General features: G+C 36.7%; 1 protein-coding gene across 10 annotated transcripts in view; it reads right to left on the reverse strand.

Annotated features, from left to right (window-relative positions):
* AKAP9 (A-kinase anchoring protein 9) overlaps positions 1 to 22,437 on the reverse strand; it is a 137,885-nt gene that overhangs the window by 87,874 nt on the left and 27,574 nt on the right. For 8 of the 10 annotated variants that reach the window (XM_061997141.1, XM_061997151.1, XM_061997150.1 and 5 more), the window contains 4 exons: positions 15,149 to 15,403; positions 9,531 to 9,575; positions 2,852 to 3,022; positions 83 to 238 (listed from right to left, as the gene is read on the reverse strand). In XM_061997141.1, the coding sequence (XP_061853125.1) occupies positions 83 to 238; positions 2,852 to 3,022; positions 9,531 to 9,575; positions 15,149 to 15,403 (627 nt within the window). The remainder of the gene's footprint in view (positions 1 to 82; positions 239 to 2,851; positions 3,023 to 9,530; positions 9,576 to 15,148; positions 15,404 to 22,437) is intronic. The other 2 variants (XM_061997144.1, XM_061997146.1) reach the window with 2 other exon arrangements.

Here is a 22,437-nt window from a genome sequence, read left to right on the forward strand (position 1 = left end):
ACTTCTGCAGGAAGAAGCCATTAATGTCCAAAATGATACAAATTTTCAAACCCACATAAACATTGATATTTATGTAACTCACATGCTGAAACTGAATTTTCAGTTTTTGACTTTGTTCAGTAAGCTCTAAGAACTCCCTCATAGTTTCATCCTTTTCCTTCCGTGCCTGCTGTAGGTTTGTAGTGAGCTGAGTAATAATGTCATCTCTTTTTTTGATAGCAGCTTCAAATTCTTGCAGCTACAAAAGATAAAATTTAAACTATTAGTGCACATCATAGTCACAGAAAAAAAACCAGTTTATTCTAGTTGTCATCCCTATCTAGTTAAGTCATGTAGAATGCATCATCCCTAACCTCTCCAATTAAAAGATGGCACACAGACCTAGTAGAGCATTTATATTTTCACAAACTATACTTGAAAGTTCGGAAACAGATTTTTCCCCTCATTTAACAATATATGAACCTTTAAGAATGTTAATTACTTAAATATATAAACTGCTTTTAAATTAAAAAGCATGGCCACATAAACAAACAATTATAAAGGAAGTCAGAATATCTACTCACAGCTTTTCAGCATTTTTGTACAGCTATTGACATCCACAGACTTTTCCCATAGTAAATATATGCTCTACATCTCTCACTGAAAGTGCAATAACTGATACAGTTTATTTAATGGATGAATCTTTTGTAATGTGTGATGATGAAGAAGTTATAAAAGTACAGAAAAAAATCCCTTACAAATGTTTTATTTTTTTGTAGGACTATACTCAGGCAGTCAGAAATTCTACAGTATTAATTAGGAGCATTTTCAGGTGCAATAATATAAATAGATATGTTACTTTAAAGTAATTTTCTCAATTCGAACTCATTTAAGGCTAGTTGAAGTTTCACCTCTACCTATTGCAAATTTCTGAAACCATCAGCCACCTTCTGTAACTGCTTTATTTACAATGCTCCCTAATAGAAGTTTCTCCAGGTTATAAGTATATAAATGGTGGGTGCCAGGAGGTTGGGGCATCCCTTTTTTCTATTGTATGAAGCTGGAACACAAAAAGTTCCATTTAAACATAAGAAAAAAACCCTTTTACTGTGAGGGTGAGGGAGCCCTGGCATAGGCTGCCCAGGGAGGGTGTGGAGTCTCCTTCTCTGGAGGTTTTCAAAACCTGGCTGGATGCATTCCTATGCGACCTGATTTAAGTGGGCCTGCTTTGGCAAGGGGGTTGGACTAGATGATCTCTAAAGGTCCCTTCCAATCCCTACCATTCTATGATATGCTGAGTCTTGACTTTAAAATTATAATGGTTTCAGATAAAGCTTACTGATTTAGAGGATAGAGGCATCATATAGCGGGATATAAAACCAGAAGTTCCTTAACTATTAAGCCAAACTATGCAACGAATTTGAGGAAATTCCTTAAAAGTTCTCAGCATACTGCAGTGAACTCCTACTTGAAAAGCCTAGTGGTCCTAGTGGAAATAATAGATGATCATTCTAATAAAGAAAATTAGGAACAGATTGGACTCTTAAGTGTGACACACCTTTTCTTCTGCATCTGTTCAATGAAAATGAATAAACAAATTTTTCTGTTCCAATATACACCTTGTTATAAGATAATTTTAACCTTTTTAATTTCAGTCTTTAACAAACAAGCACATCTAAAACATAAACCATATCTTCCATGCTCTCTTTTTAGAATTCTTTTGTTTCTTCTGAAAAATAAACCATATGCATTTCTCAACTGAGATGTTAGGCACTGTATCATACAAAAATACATTGCAACTACTCAAATATTATAGTACCACAGTCTGTTTTGTTTTAATAGTTACCACAGCTATTTAGAAAACATAAATATTTCACTTTCATCTTTTTCAGGAAAAACTAACACTAGTCACAACTGTGAGAAACTAAAAATTATGCTTATGTTCTTTATTACGTGTAATTATGTAATTATGTGTAATTATCACAAACAGATAAGATGACACAGTAATTACAAACTAGTTTGACTTAAATGCAACACGAGATATTCCCCAACATACAAAGAAATGATAAATCACCTCTACAGCAACCATTGAACGATCACTCTAGTACAGTGGAAAATGTGACATCCATTTCAGGGATAAAATACAAACAAAAGTAGAAAATTTATAATTGTGCAATAATAATGGAGATGAAAATTACTGAATATTAGAACAATTTCGGTATTCTATAGTACTTTGCAAAAAATATAAACCCACAATGATGCGTCCTCATTTCAAATTAAACGAAGGATAAGACAAAGCATGACAAAGCACTGTCATCTGTGCATTGCACCACTACCCTAAACTGGAAGAATATCTATTTGATTTTCTTTACTTTAAAGTCTAACTTTAAATTCCAATGGTACTTCTGAAGTAAGAAATACTTACTGTAATCCTAAGTTATTAGTTGTTTATTAAAACAATTCTGACATAGTTGTACTGTGAAGTCTGACATACAAATACATCTTTGGTTCAAGGATCAAGTCAGTTATATTATGCCTTAGGAAGTAAAGCCTGAGGTTATTTTTATTCTGGAGGAACAGAGAGGTATTACAGAAATTTCTTATTGTCTTTCCATTCCCGATTTGAAGAAGATCACTGTCAAGAAGACTGGAATTTTAGTCAAAAAATACAGAAAAAAAGAACATACAATGGAAATACTGTTCAAAGAAACAGAGTGCATAGTATGTGACTGAAAGAAATTATGTGTAATTCTATACCACACACCGACCTCATTCTGAACAGCTGCCCTTAAGTGTGAACTCTTTCAGGTGATGCTCTACATTTTTGCATGTAACCGAGTAGCAAGTAGACAGCAACATAAGGTAATTATACCTGTTGCAATCCTTCTGTACCATATGCTGCCCTCATTTCTTCTAGCTCTCTGTTTAGCTCTTCAATCTCTTGCTGTTTCCCAACCAATTCATTCTCCATCACCTCAAGCTGCATATGAGAGTGCTGCATTCCATGCTCAGAACAAATCTCTCCAACTCCCAATTCTTCATCCTAAATCAATCCAAGTTCCTTAAGATGCCATTTTTTAACACTTTATCACAGTAAGTAAACTCAAATATCAAACTCTGTACCAAACGCCACCTTATTACATTAACACACAATACAGCATCTTATTGCCATGGTAACCTCCTTTGTTAGTATAATTCACACCTCAAAAGCACTGATACAAAGCATTTCTACAAGTTCTGCTTTAAAATATTAGCCTTAATAGAAGTAGTAAATAGGTTTATTTTTCAAGTTTAACAATGTGCTACATTAATATATAACAAACAACGCAGATGCAGAGTACAGCACGCAAAATAAAGTATTAGACAGCAACATAGCTTTTGTTCAAAATAAATTGTTTGAGGTTTTTAGTATTCACCATTATTATTACGATACAATTTACAATACTGTACCCTGATTTAAGTCTACAGGTATATTTGTTCTTGTCACAAAACTGCAACCATTTACCTGTATAAAAACAATTTCTAAATACATTATTATCTAAAATAAAAAGCCTAATTCCTCTTTTCCATTCAGTTGAATCTTATGTGGCCATTCCTGAAGACCCACATGAATTTTTACATTACAAAAATTTATTTCATTTCAAATACAAAATAGCTTTACGTATAGTAAACTGCATCAAAGTAAGCATCAGTAATAGGCAAAACACCCAAAATTTCAAAAACAGATACCACTGTCTAAAACCAAAAATCCTATTACAAATTTAAACATTTAGAGAAAACAAGGGCATTCAGGTTTAAAGGTCAATGCCAAGCTTTACACCTTAAATTATTAAAATGCAATACTATTGCATTTTAAAGCATATATTTAATATTTGTGTATATAACTATACATAGTTATGCTTTCTACAATATATGTATACATCTCAAGATTTACTAGTACTAAAAGTCACCAATGTCTCAATAGTGGATGAAAGGCAGTATCATAGACTCACCCTCAATTTGAATAAATATCTTAAAAATTTAAAAGAGCAGGTATTGTACATTTAACATAAGTCATTTGAAAAAAAAAAACCTCTCCTCTTTTACTCACCTAACACAGCAACCCCTTTCAGCTTCTATGAGATTTTTTGTTCTACAGACTATGCAAACCAATAATAACAAATCTCAAAAAGGCATGCACAAGCCAAAGTACCAGTTACAGGTTTAAAACAATCCAAATGAAAGGAATATGCTGTGTACTTGTGAGTAACCATAAAACAGATAGGCTTTTAAAACAGCAGACCAATGTTTTAAAACAAGAAAGGAAGTACAGCCGTGTTTCCTCTTAGAGCTGTTTATAACATCAGAGCCTAAAAGAAAAATAATGGTACAAGAGATGGAAAGGCATCATAGCATTTCAGACCCAAACACTATGTTTATAGTAAAAAAAGAAGCTATGCTGCTCAGACATCTGCCATAGTCTATGTCAGGGCTTATTTACAAAGGACTATCATGCCTAAGCAAATCAATAAGTTACCTGACATGGAAGTACACTGCTATAAATCAGATCAATATAGTCATTGAGTATTAAGAGAATGCATAAACCTGCATTAGACAAATTGAAAGTTCCTTTTCAATTCCTGACTTCCTCAGCAAAAAGAAACACACCACAGAGAGATTACTACCTTATTTTAGAAAGAGTGAAGAAAATGGCAGCAAACAGCAGCCAAGGCAAACATAGAGGCACTGCACATCATTTCTGTATTTCCAGATGTTCACTCTTCATTCAGACATACAAGTGTCTAAAAAAGCTCCTGGCACCAATGTCTTTACTCAGACTTTGGTGCATGTCTCTGATTAACAACTCTATTAGTTTACTATTAACTCTATCAAAAAATACTTATTTTCCTCTTTTTTTACCTCACATTTTATTTAGCCTTGATTGATAAAGATGTAGTGTATATTCTTGCAATCTACCAAAGACAACACGTTTCTCTTCTGGTGAATCATTTCTGCGTGCACTATTTAGAGATGTTTTGTAACAAGAGCTACTAGGAAAGACATAAAGACTTATCTCATTGGACGTTCCAGACTCCTTCAAAGCTGAAATTTCTACAAAAGACCTTTTACTTATAAAAGGGATTTTGCTACACACACTGAAAACAATTGCCTGGAATTTTGGAAATCCTGCCTCATTTCACAGGAGTCTAGCTCTTAGAAGTGAACGACAGTAACATGGTAGTCCATGCTGTTTCTCATATGACACCTTCTCCTTTCAAACGCCTTATGCCTTCCAGTAAAGCCTAAGTTGCCTCATGAGCAACCTGTCAACTTCCAGCATGACAGAAATTCTGCTGTTTCAGACAGTAGTATCTGTTTTTAAAATTTTGGGTGTTTTGCCTATTACTGATGCTTACTTTCATGCAATTTACTATACGTCAGATTGGGGCCGAGATACTGGCTTCATAATATTTAAATTTAAAATTAATTTTTCACTCATCTGCAATATATGAAGACTGTAGTCCAGATACCAATCTCAGTATTAACAGACATCTACACAAGGCTTACTGGATTTCTGTATTTTGCCTCATGGACTCAGTGGTTTACCCATATAGATCTTCTGCAAGTCCATAAATACTATTGATGTAGATTCTTATAATTTATTATTTCAAAGCTTTGCTCTTCCCCTTTAACACTGAAATGTCTTTATGCCTCAATGTCTTATTATGTCCTTAGTCACATGTCTTGGTAAACAATTAAACATTTAAAGAAACAAACAGTTAAAGAAATAATCAAACCATGTGGCATTTTAAGATAAGAGAAGTAAAGAGTAAAAAGAGCTCAGAATACAAGTGCAAAAAGAAATAAACACAAAGCAAGAAAAGACAAAGTTTTGCAGCATATTAGCTATCCAGAAGTAACTGTTTTGTTGAACAAAAGACATGAAACAAGTGAACGTTATGGATGTCCCTTCATGGATGTTCTGTCTGATTTTAATTCCTTGCTTGTAGTGTCAAAATAATTCACAAAAAGAGTATTCAATAACATAAAGCACAATGTAATTTATACTTTGTCAGAAAATACATATATTGAAATAAATGAAAGGAATTCTCTTCCAGAGAAATACAAGGAAAACCAGCTTCCACCATTGAATTAAGGTAGCAATTCATAACAATTGCCACCAGAGGTCAGGATTAAATTTATGAAATCACCGTACTTTTAATGTTACCTGGAAGACCTGAAATTTTACCTCAGAAATAGCAGTAATTATATATCACATGTAACAACTTATACCATTAATGACAGTACTACTTTCCTTCTACAAATAGCAAATTCATGCTCAGTATAAATCAATATATACTGTTCACACTGGAAAACATAGAAAATATCTTAATGCATGAAAACAATATAACCTACTACAGATTGGCAAGCAGATATCTGAAAAAGTGCTTTGATTTGGTAACAGAAAAACACAGAATAATCTAGAATAGATTAACAACATTACCTCACGTTTTCTTTTTGTCCTCCCCTTTCTTTTACATTTTGGATACCTGATTCCTTCACAATATTTAGATCTCCAATACTGCTTGCCAATGTTTTTAGCCTCTGATCAATATTTTTAGTTATGACACAATTGACTACTCAAAACTTAGCTAAAATTAGCAACTTGCACAATTTGTGAAAATGAATTTCAGTTGTGCAGTTTTTTATACTCTGTAAATGAAAACTGTTTTCAGTTTATGAAGAAAATAGTTTAAATCATTCAATATAACTACGGTTAATAACTTCTGAAGGAAAACAATTGACGAGTTTTAAAAATATCACAGCTTAATACATTTTTCTATATATTAAAAGCACAAAACTCTTAATGTAGTGGTTAAGGCTGAGGAATAGAATTTCATCACCATTTCCAAAAAAACCCAAATGTCGTAGACTTCATGTTAACCACCTTTTCAGAGGTACACTTTGCAAATTGGGAGGAGTTGATATAAGGAAAAAAAAAAATCAGGTGGAACAGTCTTTCAGCTATACCATAAAATTGAAGCATAGGAGAAATATATGGGAGCAACCTTACCTTACACAGTTACAAAAGAACCCCCAAAATACTGTTGGAAAAAGGCTAACTTGAATTCAACTGATGCTGATCAGAAAACACTAAAAATCAGACCATACTCAGAATTATCATGAGGCATTATGCCAAATCTTTTCTATCTCCTTGTGCAAATATGTGTTTTCTTGAGCTTTTGTAATCAGTCACCAACACCGCTTCCTCCCTCAGAAGTAATCAACATTTCTTAATTATGTTTCATTACATATGTAATATCTCTCACTTGTAAAAAATACATGAACATCAATGTCTCCGTCAACTCACTCTTCACATGCCACACATTCCACCTAATAGCAATCACATACCATGGTGATGCATATTCTAAATAGGTGCAGTAAGGTCACAGCAGTTGTTTAAAAGTCTAATTGTAATGCTTCCAACAGCAAGCTATGCACACACTGCTCTATCATCTTACCATATATAATAAAGTCAACTCAGATTCTTTTTGTTCTTTGCTACTTCAGTCTCTTAGACAAAACAAACCATATTTTATCTATTAAAGCTAACAATCTTGAAACTGTTTTCTTTTTCCCAGGTGGAATTTGCTTCAACCAGTTGCACCTATCTTCCATAAAAATATTATATCCAAAAAATATTGTATCCAAAAAACATGCCAAAGAACAATCACAATTGAGCAGAACAAGGTCCATAAGGTTCAGTATTCTGTATTTTAAAGTAGTCAATAATGAATGCAAAGGAATATTTTCTCTGTACTCTCGACTTCTCCCAACGCACCAGAAGAAAGTAAGGGTGGTTATAAAGAAGGACAGGAGGGAGAAGTGGGAGAGAGTCAAGCTAGAGAAGAGAAGGACAGGAAAAGACTTCAATCAAAAAGGTCTAGACCAAATCCCTGGAGGATACTGTAACTATGATTTGATGAGAGGCTGGAAAGAAAAAGCTACTGTTTTCATCTAGGCCAAGTTGAGCTGAACATTAGGAGGACCCCAATGCAAAAAATGAGAATAAAGGAAAAGTTTTCAAGGGAGACTGAGAAAAAAAAAAAAAAAAAAAAAAAACACTAAAAGAAGAAGAAAAAAAAAAAAAGGATGAATTTGGGAAGGCTGGGAAAGAAACTGGGCTTTGGAATGACTGAGGAAGGAAAAAGGAGAACAGAAACAGGCTAAAAACCCTGTAACACTGAGCTAAGGAAACAGAGAAAGGGGATAGGCAAGGAAAGGTGAAAAGATTGACAGAAGCTATTACAAGAAAGGGAAGAATTTAAAAAAATCTTGGGGACAGAAACCACACAGAATTTGTCAAGAGAATAAGCAGAGAAGAAGCAAGTGAAGACAGAGCTTGTAACTTCAGAAAGAAAAGCGTTTCCAGTTTTCAGGGCATGTCTCCATTGCACACTGTGGTAACGATTTTTTTTTTTTTTTGTATTATGCAGTGCAACAGGTTGGGGACATATTGTCTGGTGTCTATACTCCCTCAGGCTTCACATTAAGCAGTTATGATACTACTGTGGAACAAATAGTTATTCTAAGACAGTAACCTTCTCTTACAAAAGGCCAAATTGAGACAGTAAAAAAGCATTATACACAAAATATACTGCAGTGATGGAGACTCATCTGATTACTTCATCCTGTTTTACTTGTTGCCAAACTTAAGCATCTGGGTTGTTTTTGCAGAAGCATTTAGTACAGAGATCTGTGAAACAAAACTCAGATTGTCACCACAAAGTGACTGAGACAATATTTACTGTACTCAAATATGCCACAGCTATTTCTTGCAAGCACGTTCTTGACTCACATTTATGCATGAGGTAGTTTGCAGTTTTAAAAACATAACAAACTGCTTTATTTCGCACAACCAAAGTTCCATATATGCTACTACCCTCCCATGTGACAGAAGTAAGTAGCAGATGCCAAAGGTGACTGACCCCAAACAGAAGGTAAGCCCTCCCTCCACTTGCTTCCCCACCAGCAGGATGAAAGAGAGAATCAGAAGGGCAAAAGCAAAAAAAAAAAAAAAATCATGGGTTGAGATAAAGACAGCTTAATAAGTGAAAGAAAACAAAACAAACTCCCCAAACAAGCAGTGCAAAAGCAATCACTCCCCAGCTCCCACCAGCAGTCTAACAACCAGTCAGTCACAGAACAACAGCTGCTTTGGAACTCATTAGGACATTATCACCTTATTAAATAGTTTTCCACAGAAAATTTCCAGAAATTATGCACAGCCTCAACTCTAATGGCAACATTCAGCATTAATACATCCACAACATTGTTACAACAGTTTCTGTGTTTCCTGCATTATTGATTACAGTAGCCATCCTATTATGCAGTTGACCTAACTAGTGGTAATTAATCATACCACTAATGACATGCAACAGCTTTGTCTATAACATCATTGTTTTCTCTTTCCTCCCTTTTCTTTTTGAAAAACAATGCACAGCATTGCAGTAATCATGTAAAAGAAAAAGGGGAAAGAAAAGTTAGGAAAAGCGTTACTTCAGTCTTACCTCAGAACTGTAATCTTCCACTGGGTTGAAAATTTCACTTTCCAGCTAAAATAAAATATTAAAATATTTACAATTATGGCAATCTAAAAATATTAAACAAGACATTTTCTATCTGATTCTGGGAATATATTAAGATATATACACAGAATCATAGAATGGTAGGGATTGGAACATATTTATAGCAAGGTCACCTTCACCACCGTAAAATCCCAGGTTTAAAAAAGGAAAAATTACTTTGCTGTTCAACTATGACATGGAAACATTACAATTACAAGATAAAGTATTCCAATTAAAATACAACCTACAGGTACAAAATAGTATTTTGGAAATGTAACTTATAAGTTTTGGGGTTTGCAGTGTTTTGTTTTTTAAAGTAATGAGAAGTACCAAGAAAAGGACATTTGTCTGATAGAGCCATTTTACCTAATTAGGAATTTGTTGGCTTAAGGATGTAACCATATATCTAACGGCATTTTCAGAAGTGCAAGTCTTTTGATATTGACTAGAATTTTGAAACAAACACTAATCCTTCAGCTACCATGGAAAGTGAGGAAAGGTAAAAGGGGTCAGGAAGAACAAGGACAACCACTCAAATCTTGTTATCTAGTGAATTAGAGCAATTAAGGGAACAAAGCCTTCATAAACCGGCCTTGGAAGATGTTTGAATTAAATACAGAGTATCATAATGAACTACAATACAATGTATCAGGTTTGAGAATAAAGATATTGGTAGGAAAAGATGCAAAGTATTCAAACTATTAATAGAAGGTGCACCATTGGGAAATAAGTACTCTTTTGAACATGAAAATCATAATTTTTAATTAAAACTACTTTAGCAACAATGAAGTGTATATAACAGCATTTCTTCAAAATTCACTTAACACATTACTCAAGCTTACATTATATCAGTCTCCATTTTACACTGAATTCTGTCAGGCTTATTTTTAAAGGAACGCAGCCAATTTTGCATTAGTAGACATAAGTATAATTTTGAATTGATAAGTGTATTTTGTTTTGTTTCTTAAAAAGGAAATCTGCCACTCAGATCTAGAAGAACTGTGCAGTTTTTATAATTCAAACATCTTTGATTCCACATATTTTGAATCCAATATGTATTTCCACAATCTAATTAGCCTTAAAAATCAGTATTATTTTATGTACAGAGTGCATAAAACTAATGGAAAATATGTGGAAACTAAAATTTTTGAAATGAAAAAAGTCCTTCTTATAAACAAGCCACAAACTGAAACACAAAGCAAAATTATGTTATAAAACTATAACAGAAGTATTTTTGCAGTTGAATACACAATTAGTACTTAACAATAGTTAAATTGTATATAAGTATGTGCTTTATTCATATTATATATATTTATATGTGTATATATATATATACACACAAACTTAGACATATGTCCTTGGTCTAGGATAAAGTCCTCTGGAAGGAATAAAATCATGGAAAACCACATTGCTACTTATTATCTAATATAGATAACAAATGTATGGCTATATCATCTTATAATTTTCCATGGTTTGTTCCAATTCAGAAGACTTCACAAGAATACCTATAGAATATACCTATAGAAGCTCAGAAGCATTCCTATAAATTTACATATTAAATCAGATCTAATGACTCTTGAAGTTCTTTATATAGGGCATGAAATAGACACTTCTCCAATGTGCAAAAACAAGGACAAGTAATCTGACTCCTTATATAGTTTAACTTGTAATGCTTTTGAATTATATAAACAGCCCCTTTTTAATAAGAAAGACGATACAGGAACATCTAGATCCTTGGATAAACATAAGTCTAGCATATAATTATATAAAAAGACAAAGAACTTGTAGATTGAATGCTAGGCTAGAGGGTGAAAATATGAATTCTCAAAGGAAGGTGGTTATTGAAAATAATTCTCTAATTCTACTCAGTGTCTCCTTCTTACTCTGTTTCTGCTCCTTGTCTGTCAAATCTCAGGCACTAGCAACTGGAGTAAGTTATAGAAATGAAACAATGATCGTGGACCTATAAATTCCATCACATACTTGAGTAAATCGTTAAAGTACTCTAAAACTGTTACCAAATGGATTTGTCCTGTGGAAAACAACAGACAAGTTACTAATCCAACCTTAGTCAATTAGCATGTATTCTTCATCATAGAACTTTGATCTTTTCTTTTCTAAGAAGCTTTATATAATAGCTTTTACTATCCAGGTGACTCAAGGACATTTTTACTATGCAACAGGTTAATTTCTTTTGCTTTCCTGGCATTAGCACATTCTCGCAAAGCAGCCTGCTCCAGTCCATCATTTTGAGACTTCTCAGAGGAGGTGATCTCAGCAATTATTTACCCTGGAAGTCCTTTTGCTTTCTTTCATTTTTAATTGCAGGAAGTCACAAAAACGTGCAATTCTAAAAACCGAGTTCCATTGATCAAATTTCTTTCCTGGACTGAGTCTTCTATATTATTTTTACATCTACATGGAAGAAAATACTACAGATGTCGTGACAAAAAGATATCAGGGTGCAATGGAATAAAGACAAAAACCAAAGCCAACTAGATGACCTTTCAAGGTCCCTTCCAATCCTTAAGACTCTATGATTCCCCGTGAGATAAAAAGAAAAAGCATTTAACATGAAACAAGCTAAGAATCAGTTACTTTAACCAAGAAATACTATCACTTCTCTAACAAATTTGTAAATAAACTGTTTCTCTCACAGCGGATGGAAGACCTTATGGAGGTTACAAATAAGTTCAGATAGAAGGTAAAATGGAAAGGATAAAATTACAACTCTTCCAGAGTTCTTTCAACTAGTTTCTGTAACTTGGGGTATTACAGGGGCATGAACGAACCCACCTTGGGGGTGGGGAAGCAAAGGGGTGACTGCAAAAAATAACTTTGAGTTCTCTAAATAAACTTTTGTCCTCTCTGAAAAAGAACTGTAACTTGGAATAGTGAATAAGCTCTCAAAGGAGTACCTCTATTACCTTTCTGTTATTCATATTGAGTAAGAGATGTCACTGCTATTTCTATTTGGACTTGCTATTTCCACTAGGGACTCAAAAAAAAAAAAAATCACACTAGAAAAACCACGGGGAGATAAACTTCTATCCACAAAGCTACAAAAAAAAAAAAGCCCAGTAAGGACTTTTACATAGACAGCCAGTATAGTTATATGTTCTGAGTTTATTTTGTAATACAGAAAGAACAATTGTAAACGTGAATTTATCAAAAAAAAAGATGAGATAATTAAGTGGAATTAAAATTTAGCTAGAAAATAATCCTGCATAATGTCTCCAGTAATCTTGCCTTTCTCTTCTGACACAGTAGCCTATAAAGATTTAATGTTGGGTGAAAAAGCAAACAGCTCAAAGATTATTGTAATTCTCCACTGCAGAGATTACCCTGAAACTGCCTACTACATTGACTGCCATTTCAAGTAAGCATGATGTAATCCAATCACTGTGATAAAGACTCTCTGTCCCAATCATTGCACTTAGAAGACTAAAAACAGTAACTTCTGAGATTCATTGAAACTATTTTGGATTTTTTCCTCTTCTGTTAATACTGCACAGATAGAGACTTTGGTACCCTTCTTTCAACTCGAAAATGTAAATTACTAATTTAACATGAATGAACAGGCAGTAGGCAACATATAACAAAGAAAAATGCTCTCCCAGTTCGGAACAGCTTTTTTTGGCAGAAGTTAAAACTGTTTTAGAAGTCACTAAGACATGAGTAATTCAGAAGAATCAAATTACAAATAAACATCATCATGCTTACTCTCTTAAAGTTACTATTCAAAAACAAACAAAAAAGAAAGCAACAAACAAAAAACTCCTATGCATCTCTATATTTATTTACTGAAACATAAGTTGCTTTAGCAATAAGTCAGATCTCAGAAAAATCATATCTAATCTTAAGAATATATCTATGTGTGCTATCTTTAGCAACTACACAATAGATTTTTTTCCATTTTTAAAATCATCTGTGTCTTGTATTGCCTTGGCCTTCAGAAGCCAACATAGGCTACTAGGACCAATCTGATCTAATTAGACCTGCTTTGAGCACAGGATTGGACTAGATGAACTCTGAGGTCCCTTTCAACCTAAATTATTCTGATTCTGTACTTAACTTGTTTTTTCCAATTGTAGTAGAGATATTTATCCTGACTGAGAGCAAGCACATCAGCAGAGTCCATCTGTAACATACAATCACAGTGTACTTAAAATATATATTTGGTTAAGAATTTTTTTTTATACAGTTACCGTATTTATGGAGACTACAGTACTGTAAAAACAACAGTTTATGTGATTCCTTCAAAACAGCTCTCTACCCTAGCAGTGCTTTCTCCTTAGCTATAGATAACCTGCTGCATTTCATAAAGTACACCTTTCTCTTTTCCTAGAAGGCAAAAAAGTCTCATATTCAACTATGAAAACAGTAATTCTGGTATTAAATACTCTTAAAACAATTTATTACCTGCTCCTTGAAAAGCCATGAGTTGAACAGACAACTTTATTGAGTTACAACAGTTTTGAAGTCCTAACATGAGCCTTCCAAGTGTGAAAAGCTACATAGTAAGGGCATACTCTTCAAAGTATTTAGTAGACTGATACACGGTAGGTTTGAAATTCTAAAACAAATGGATCGATTACTGAAGAAGTTTTTTTTTTCCACATATATTAAATCATACAGTCTGTCTGCACCTCCATCAGTGTAACTTTTTTATTTTCTTTGCAATACAAAACATGCTTGAAAAGGCTCCTTTCTCCATTACTTCTAAGCTGCTGGAAATGAGATAATGGAACCAGAATAGCTACAAAGGGTCCATCCTGGCAAAGGACTGACAAGTCAAAGTGCAGGACATTAATCTATATTACATCTCTCAGAAAGACTGTATTTGCTTGCACAGAGCTGAGAAATTGCATTGAGCTGCTTGTTCAGGATGCCACTCATCCTTTTAGAGGCAGTGCTTTCAAGAATGGAACAAGTTATTCTGTAAATAATTCAGCATCTCTTGTCCCTCATACCTGGAATGACATATATGTTATATGAATCCATGTCTGCTCAGAACTGAACTAGACTGCCATGGGGCATCTTACAGCCTTCTCAGAGCATGTACTTTCAGCCACTAGCAATCAGGATTATATTTCATTAAGTAGTAAAAGTAGAGTATCTATTTATCTGTCTCTAAGTAGTGTTCTCTAAATTCATTTCTCCTTATTAACCAGAAAGATTCAAATTACATTATGGATAGACGTTTAGTTTTGCATTGTACAATAGCCACAGCTCCAGTAACCAAAAATCCACTGTAATTTATAAACTTTTAATAAAACAAAATGTATAAAATGAAGCAATAAAAGAAAACCAATTTTTGCCCATTTAGGGATTAGAACAGTACAAACAAACTTTACATAATCTACAGTGTACTGACAAATACAGAAAACACAATGTCAGCAAGCAGGCAGAAAGCACTTTCTCTGGAATTATTAAGGACAGAGAAGGAAACAAGTAAATAACATCCCAAATCTCCTATAATTCCTTTATTCCCACTCTCAAAATTAAAGGACTATTTCATTGCCTTCAAAGTAACTGGTTATAGCCTGAGACAAACTTACCTCAATAGTGCAAGTCTGACTGTGTTTGATAATTTCTCCACTATGCAAAGTCCTGGTAATAGCGAAGTCAGCAGTAGCAGCTGCTCCCCATTGGCTGCTGCACATGGATGTTTCATCACCTTGAGATCGACCAGTATCAACCCCATCTTGTATTGACTCTTCATCTTTGACGTTTGCCATTTTCTTCTTATTTTTCTGCTTCTTTGATCCATTCTGACTGTCAGTTTGTGCCTTCCGCTGCCTAAATTGGGCAAGCTGTATAGAAAACAAAACCTTGTTAAAGGTGAAAAGTTTTCCTCTTCATCACTAATGACATCCTCTAGAAAGGCTTACCAGCTGTTCTGCATTAAGATTCAAACCAGTCACTACTGAAAATAAGCTAGAAGTTAATGCTGCATATTTGAGGCACATTCAGATTATTCTTCCATTTATGTAGTTTGTTTTAAAAGTGTTCTTAAATGATGTTAATGAATTCCTTTTCAGCTTCATACTAACAAGGTACTATTCCACAGATTGATGTCTAGAAATCAAAACATTCAAAGGTAAAGGTACAAATGTCATTATAAAGGACAAATGTCATAAGATAACCTCTGACCTCATTTTTCAATTCTATAGTATTTGATATCTCAAAATTAATTTACATAAATGTACTTTTAATTTTTATATCAGAAATAGGAAAAAGAAAACCACTCTTCCACAAAGCATCACATAAAATTTTATTAAATTTTATGCTAGAACTCAAACAGCAGATCAAGTTTCTGAAGATATCATCAAGAAACAGCAACACATGTAATGAGGAAATACTCTAAAAGCAAACAGCAAGCAAATGACAAGATACACTACCTTGTAGCAAAACATGCTGATGAACAAAAAGCCGCAGGTGAGCCAGGCACACAGTTGAAAAACCAATTACTATGTAAACTATTCAAATACTGTAAGACACTGCCTTTTGAAGAGCTTATCACTTTTAATCACTAAGTAGTGATTAAATCTAATCTAATCTCCTAATTAGTTTAATGTTAGGTTTTTTTTCTATTTGTTAAAAAAGCAACTTTCATTATTTCATCAACATTTTTAAAGCTTACAAACGCCACAAATTCTGAACAGCAAAGGAAAGCACAGTCTCCTCCTGATTTCAAAGTTTAAGGGGCAAAAAAAGGAAAGCATAGACATAGCTTCGCAAAAAAAAGCAATCCTCTTGGAAATAGACATGCCCACTTTATAATGATTTAAGAAACTGTATTATGGAACTCATATTTACTGTCTGAATTATTTCTACCAGTATCAAATGTACAATTAAATTCTATGTTTGTAATAAATGAAGTTTTAAGCTAAACTCTGAGAATGAAACTATGTCTCTTTTACTGCATCACAGCCCAAAATAAAATTGTACAGTGTTTATTTTCAGATTTCCAGAAGTGCCATTTATAAAAGCATCTCAGCTTTCCATTAGTCTGAAAAATGAGAAGTGATTGGATGTTAGTACTAAATTCTGTGGATGCGCAAGACATATTCCCTCATTAACAGAAAAACATCTATTGAAAGTCACAAGGCAAAAAATAGAGCAGCATGCAAATAAGTAATGGGTCTACTTTTCAAAACCACTTCCCACAGTAAAAGCATAATTGAACAGAAGAACTTAAGATATTTAGAAGATATATTTATTTATCCAGGTCTAATTCTAACTTCTTTCTACTTATGAATCCCAATACAATATACTAACACACTACACATCACAAACTGCAACAAAGTTACAGACTCCTGGCACAACATTACTTTTGCTTTTAAATTCCAGTATCCTCCTGCTTGCAAAAAGTCAGAAAAGCAGAGGAGAATCAACTGCTTTTAGGAACTAAATACTCCGTGTCAATTATGATAATGTACTGTTATAATTGCAACAGCAGCATTATTTATTTTCTCAGCTATCTTCAGCACATTCTGAACCTTCACAATTGTTATGGCAATCTAGTTTGCTGGGATACATTGTCCATTGATTAATTTCAAATATGGTCTGACTGAACTATTTGTAGATAAGAAGTGCATGTAACATAAAATCAGCCCCAACAGAATACAAAACTTAATCTCCTCTGAAACATTTAAAAAATACATATCTGAACAAAATCTGCAACTTTTAATCACTGCCCACGTATCAGCACAAGAAAATACCAAAAGCAATCCATGAAAATTCAAAAAGTTACATTTGTAAAGCATTAATAGCTATATTTTAATTTCACATGCATAAATTAGTTTTCAAACCAGAAACACATTAAGCTCCATTTAAAATTGCATGATACCTCACGATTGCTTATTACTCCTTAATATTCTCAGACAGCATATTACATCTGGATAGTCTCATTTTCAGAGGTGCTACAGTTAATGGGGATTGAAATGGCTCAAGGGCTGTGAAGGTGGCTGTTAGGAAACAAGATAAACCATATCTATTGTACTTATTTTTTAAAAATCAACTTCTAATTGCTAAGACAGTAAGTTTATAGGTAGCACATCCTGTACAAGCATAATTGTACAGCTGTAATTCACATACCTGTACACGCACATTATTAGCTTCAAAATGTAACTTATTAACATCAAATTCTTACATCTCAAAGTCACTACTGCAAAGGCATCCCTTACAGAAAGAGCAGGTCTGTTCATCTCTCACAGTTTCTCTTAAGTACAAAATCTCTAATTCTTTAACTCCTATTGAAAGAAGCAGCATAGCAGGATGAGTTGTGTACTTACAGACCAAAAATAAAAAGGAACCTCAGAGAAGCTGCTACAGGTAAGTAATTATTTTTTTTCATTTCTACAGCTGAAGGATAAAAGGAGGTCTACATTATGGTCTTGCATTTCTCAACTACTATCATTTCAAAACTTGATCCAGATACTGCTTAAACTTCAGAAGTGTCAGAAGTTCTAACAGTCTGGTATCCGGTGAGAGATTACTCAGTCAATGTAAGACGACAAAGACTTCTGAACCTTCTTGTCAGAGTAGTGGTTAATGGCTCAAAGTCAAATTGCCAGTCCAATAATATTTATTATCTTTGTAGAAAATCTGGATGATGAAATTGAATGCACCTTAACCAAGTTCACGGATGACATCAGACTGGAGGAAAGCCAGATAACACCAGGAGGATGAAGCACCATACAGAGAGAACTCAACATGCCAACATGCTGGAAGACTAAGCCAACAATAACTTCATGAGATTTAACAAAGATTAACATGAAGTCCTGCACCTGGATGGAACTATCTGCTGCTGTGTAGATGTCATGGTTTGACATGACAGCCTTTTCTGGTAAGGGGGAAGGGGCTGTAAAGATGGCTCCTGTAAGAAGTTGCTCACAACTCTCACCAGCTCTGAGCCAGACCCACTTCTGGGGCTGAGCCAATTAGACGCCTCCATGATCACTTTTTAAGAAGAAGCGGAAGAGGAGGTTTCTTCCTCCATCTTCTTCCTTCTTCTCTGTCCCTTCTTTTTCTTCTAGCTGGTGGTGGTTCAAGGAGTAGGAACAGCGAGAGAAACGACCATGCGGACTCCAAGGTCAGTGATGAAAGAGAGGAGGAGGTGTGCTGGAGCAGAGACTCCCCTGCATTCTATGGAGAGAACTGGTGAAGCTGAGATTTATTTTCATTTCTTTAAAGACCCCATATCAGCGGTAAAAACTCATTTTGATAATGAGTCTCTGGGGCAGAGACTCATGTTGCTAAAGCTGGCCCTGGACCAGGGGCAGCAATTCACTTCATTAAAGGCCCCAAGCCAGGGACAGTGACTATGGCCGGAGGAGGCTGTGTCCCGAAGGAGGGGCCCTTTATCACTACGGCCGGAGCAGGCCGTGTCCCGCAAAAGGGACCCAATATCCACAGCTGTAACTGTGGGGAGGAATCCATGACAAAGCAGCTCATTAAACTTATGGCCAGAAGAGGCCTTGTCCAGAGAGAGGGACCCTGTATCTGCAGAAACTGCAACCATGGCAAAGAATCCACACCTGAGACATTCACCAAGTACTGTGTCCCATGTGAGGGACACTGTATCGGCAGAAGCCACAGCTGTTGGGAGCAATCCACACCAGAGAAGTTTAAGTGTGTCCCGGGGGAGGAATCCCATGTTGGAGCAGGGGAAGAATGCCAGGAGTTATCCTCATCTGAGAAGACAGAAGCGGCAGAGCCCATCTGTGAGAGACTGACCACATTCCCCACTCCCTGAGCTGTTGAGGGAGGAGGAGGTAGAGATATCGGGAGCAGTGAGCTGGGCCCGAGAAGAAAGCAGGGATGGGGGAGGGAGATCTTAAAGTGCTGGTTGTAATTTTCTCATCATCCTACTCCCTTTTTGCTTTTATTCTGTTCTGTTTCTTGTAGAATTGTAGTAGGCGTCCAGAAGATCTCGGGTTGTAACGCAAGAGGTGGAGGGTACAGAAGAGGTGGGCACGGGGTGGAGTGAGAGGAGATGCTGGTGTTAGCAGATAAAGGCACATGGTGTAAACAAGGGGTTGGAATAAAGTATCATCCATACTGAGTGTGTGGTGATCCTTGTCCCCTCAGTGCGGGTGGCCTGGTGATGTTGGCGGTAGTGGCAACATATGGTGACCCTGACGTGATCGGTGGAACGCAGGATGTCCGCAGCCATTGCACAGATGGAACAAGTGATTAAGGTACTCAAGGCAGTGGCGCCTGAGGTAGGCGAGCGAATTAGTCGCACATCCACAGTTGGGTGCATCCAGTGGTTGCAGAGGTAGGGTGTGGTGTGCGCACCCACAGAGGTGTTAGATATGCAGATTTGGACGGCGGTGGAGGAGGAGATGTTACAGGTTGGCTTAGAGGGGACTAAGGAGATAGGTCAGTATCTTAAAGCGTGGGGAGATGTTAAGAGGACTCTGACTAAGGTAGCAGAGGAGAGACAGCTTTGGCTGTCGGCGCAGGAAGCTTTCTGGGAGAAGGGGTGGAGAGCGCAGACAGAGGAGAGAGTTTGTAGTGATCAGGAGGCTCAAACGTGGAGTGTAGAGGTAGAGAATCTGGGAGTGCAGACGGATCCATCACTGTGTGAGGACGCGGAATGTGATGGGCTTGACAGTAAGGAGGAGGATGAGGAGAGTGGCCCCCACGAGAGAGCTGCTTCCCAGTCAAACCCAGCCAGGTTACCCCTGGGACAAGTTGCAGCGGATGCAGGCGGGGAATGCCGAGCGGGTGGAGTCGAGCGAGAGTACAGTGCAAGAGGATCACGGGAGAGTGGGGAAGCCCGACCCCATGTTAGACTGGGTACCATTGGGCATGCGAGGGGAAACAAAGAAAAAGAAAACGCAGGAGAGAGTAATACCAACTGCACCGCCAGGAGCAGTGCTGGGAGTGGCGCCGGGAGCAATGCCGAGGACAATGCCCACGACGCCAGGAATGAGAAAGGAGAAAAGTCAGCCGCGTTATTGGCCACCGAAGATGATGCCTGGAGGAGTGGTAGAAATGAGAGCTGGAGGACGGGGGGTGGTGCGGATACGGGGGGGGTGGTGGGGATATGTGGGACCAAAAAAAAAGGGAGTGAAGAAAGTTTATACAAAGTGGTTTGTATTTTAGACTTGATTAGTGATGTAAGTAGTATTAGACATGCAACCTTGCAAAATAGAACTGCTATAGATTTTCCTTTTAGCACAAGTGTAATAATTTTGTTTGTCAGCTGTGGGGTTTTTTTCAGTGTATAAAAAGAAGCTTACCAGGCATGGGTTGCTCAAAAATAAAAAGGGGGAGTTGTGGAGGAATTTCTGTCTGAAAGAGGCCATGGCCTGGAAACAGTGAACAACCCATGCTTTGAGAACTAATATGCGGATTGTCCTTGAGCTGCTCTCAACTGTGAGAAAAGGAGAAGAAAGAATGCCTACATGATAACAAGCTCCAGCAAGGAGGAGGCTGAAGCAGTATGTGAAACCCCAAGGCTTATCACAGAAAATGCAGCTGGCTTTTAGAGAAAGGACCAATTAGAAGTAGTATAAACATGCTAGTTTTGCTGCTGATTCTAAAAGTCTGATGCTTGTTAGTGAAAAAAAATAAAGGTGCAAAAACTGTTTTGTTGTGAGGGTGATGGAGCAGTGGAGCAGGACGCCCAAAGAGGGATTGTGAAGCCTGTTCCCTTGGAGGTCATCGGGACCTGCCTGGATGTGTGGCCTGGTCTGGGTGAACCTACTTCTACTGAGGGAGGGTTGGACTGGATGATCTCTGGGAGTCCTTTCCAATCCCTAACATTCTAACATTCTAATATTCTATGATTCAGTGACCGATGGGAACAGATATGAATGGACTCCCCTAGAAACAAAGGTTGTGAAGGAGCTGCATGGGACTGTAAAGACACACGTTTACAGATGCCTCATCAAAGATCAACACAGCAGCACTGGTATGGAAACAGGGAGACAGATGGGAGCTACCCCCATGCATTGAGCCACAGCATGCCACGTGGTCAGGCACTGGCTACAATGTATAGCCATCCTAGGACATCCTGCACAAATCAAAACTGTCAATGGGACTTGTTACACCTCCCACGTGACACAAGAATGAACCTGGCAGATTAAATTGCTGCACGGTATCCCTCACAACAGCCAGGGACAGGTGATCGTTGAATGTGCTCATGCTACCCTACAAGTACAGCTCAACTGTCTTAGGGAGGGGGAGAGCATAGGACATAGAATTACCCCTGATAGGCAACATGTTAATACCAGCAGTCAAATTACAGCACATCCACACTGGGGAGTGGGAATCAGGGTGGAAGCTCAGATGCTCGAGCCAAGGGTACGCTTGTGTAGAAAAGGAGGGAACCTGGTAGTGGGTCCTGGCAAAACGAATACGACGAAAAATATGAGTCTAACAGTCTACTCTCTTTTGCAGGTTGACGTGTTCTTTGGAGTGATGCAGATCCAGTTGGGGTCACTCAACTATCAGCGAGATTGGGTAGTGAAGTTGAACACGACCAGCATCTGTTCATATCTTCCCACAATTGGCTCAGCTAGCATGCATACTGGGCAGACACATTATGTATCAGCCTGTGCCACAGGACACTGGAGTCATTGAGCATAGGGACGAGGAGATGTAGTAGGCATCCGGAAGATCTCGGGTTGTAACGCGAGAGGTGGAGGGTACAGAAGAGGTGGGCACGAGGTGGAGTGAGAGGAGATGCTGGTGTTAGCAGATAAAGGCACATGGTGTAAACAAGGGGTTGGAATAAAGTATCATCTATGCTGAGTGTGTGGTGATCCTTGTCCCCTCAGTGGGGGTGGGCTGAGTGATCTGTGCGGGCAGCTTGGTGGTGTTGCCAGTA

This window comes from Colius striatus, chromosome 5, assembly GCF_028858725.1.
Source record: "Colius striatus isolate bColStr4 chromosome 5, bColStr4.1.hap1, whole genome shotgun sequence".
Taxonomy (NCBI): Eukaryota; Metazoa; Chordata; class Aves; order Coliiformes; family Coliidae; genus Colius; species Colius striatus.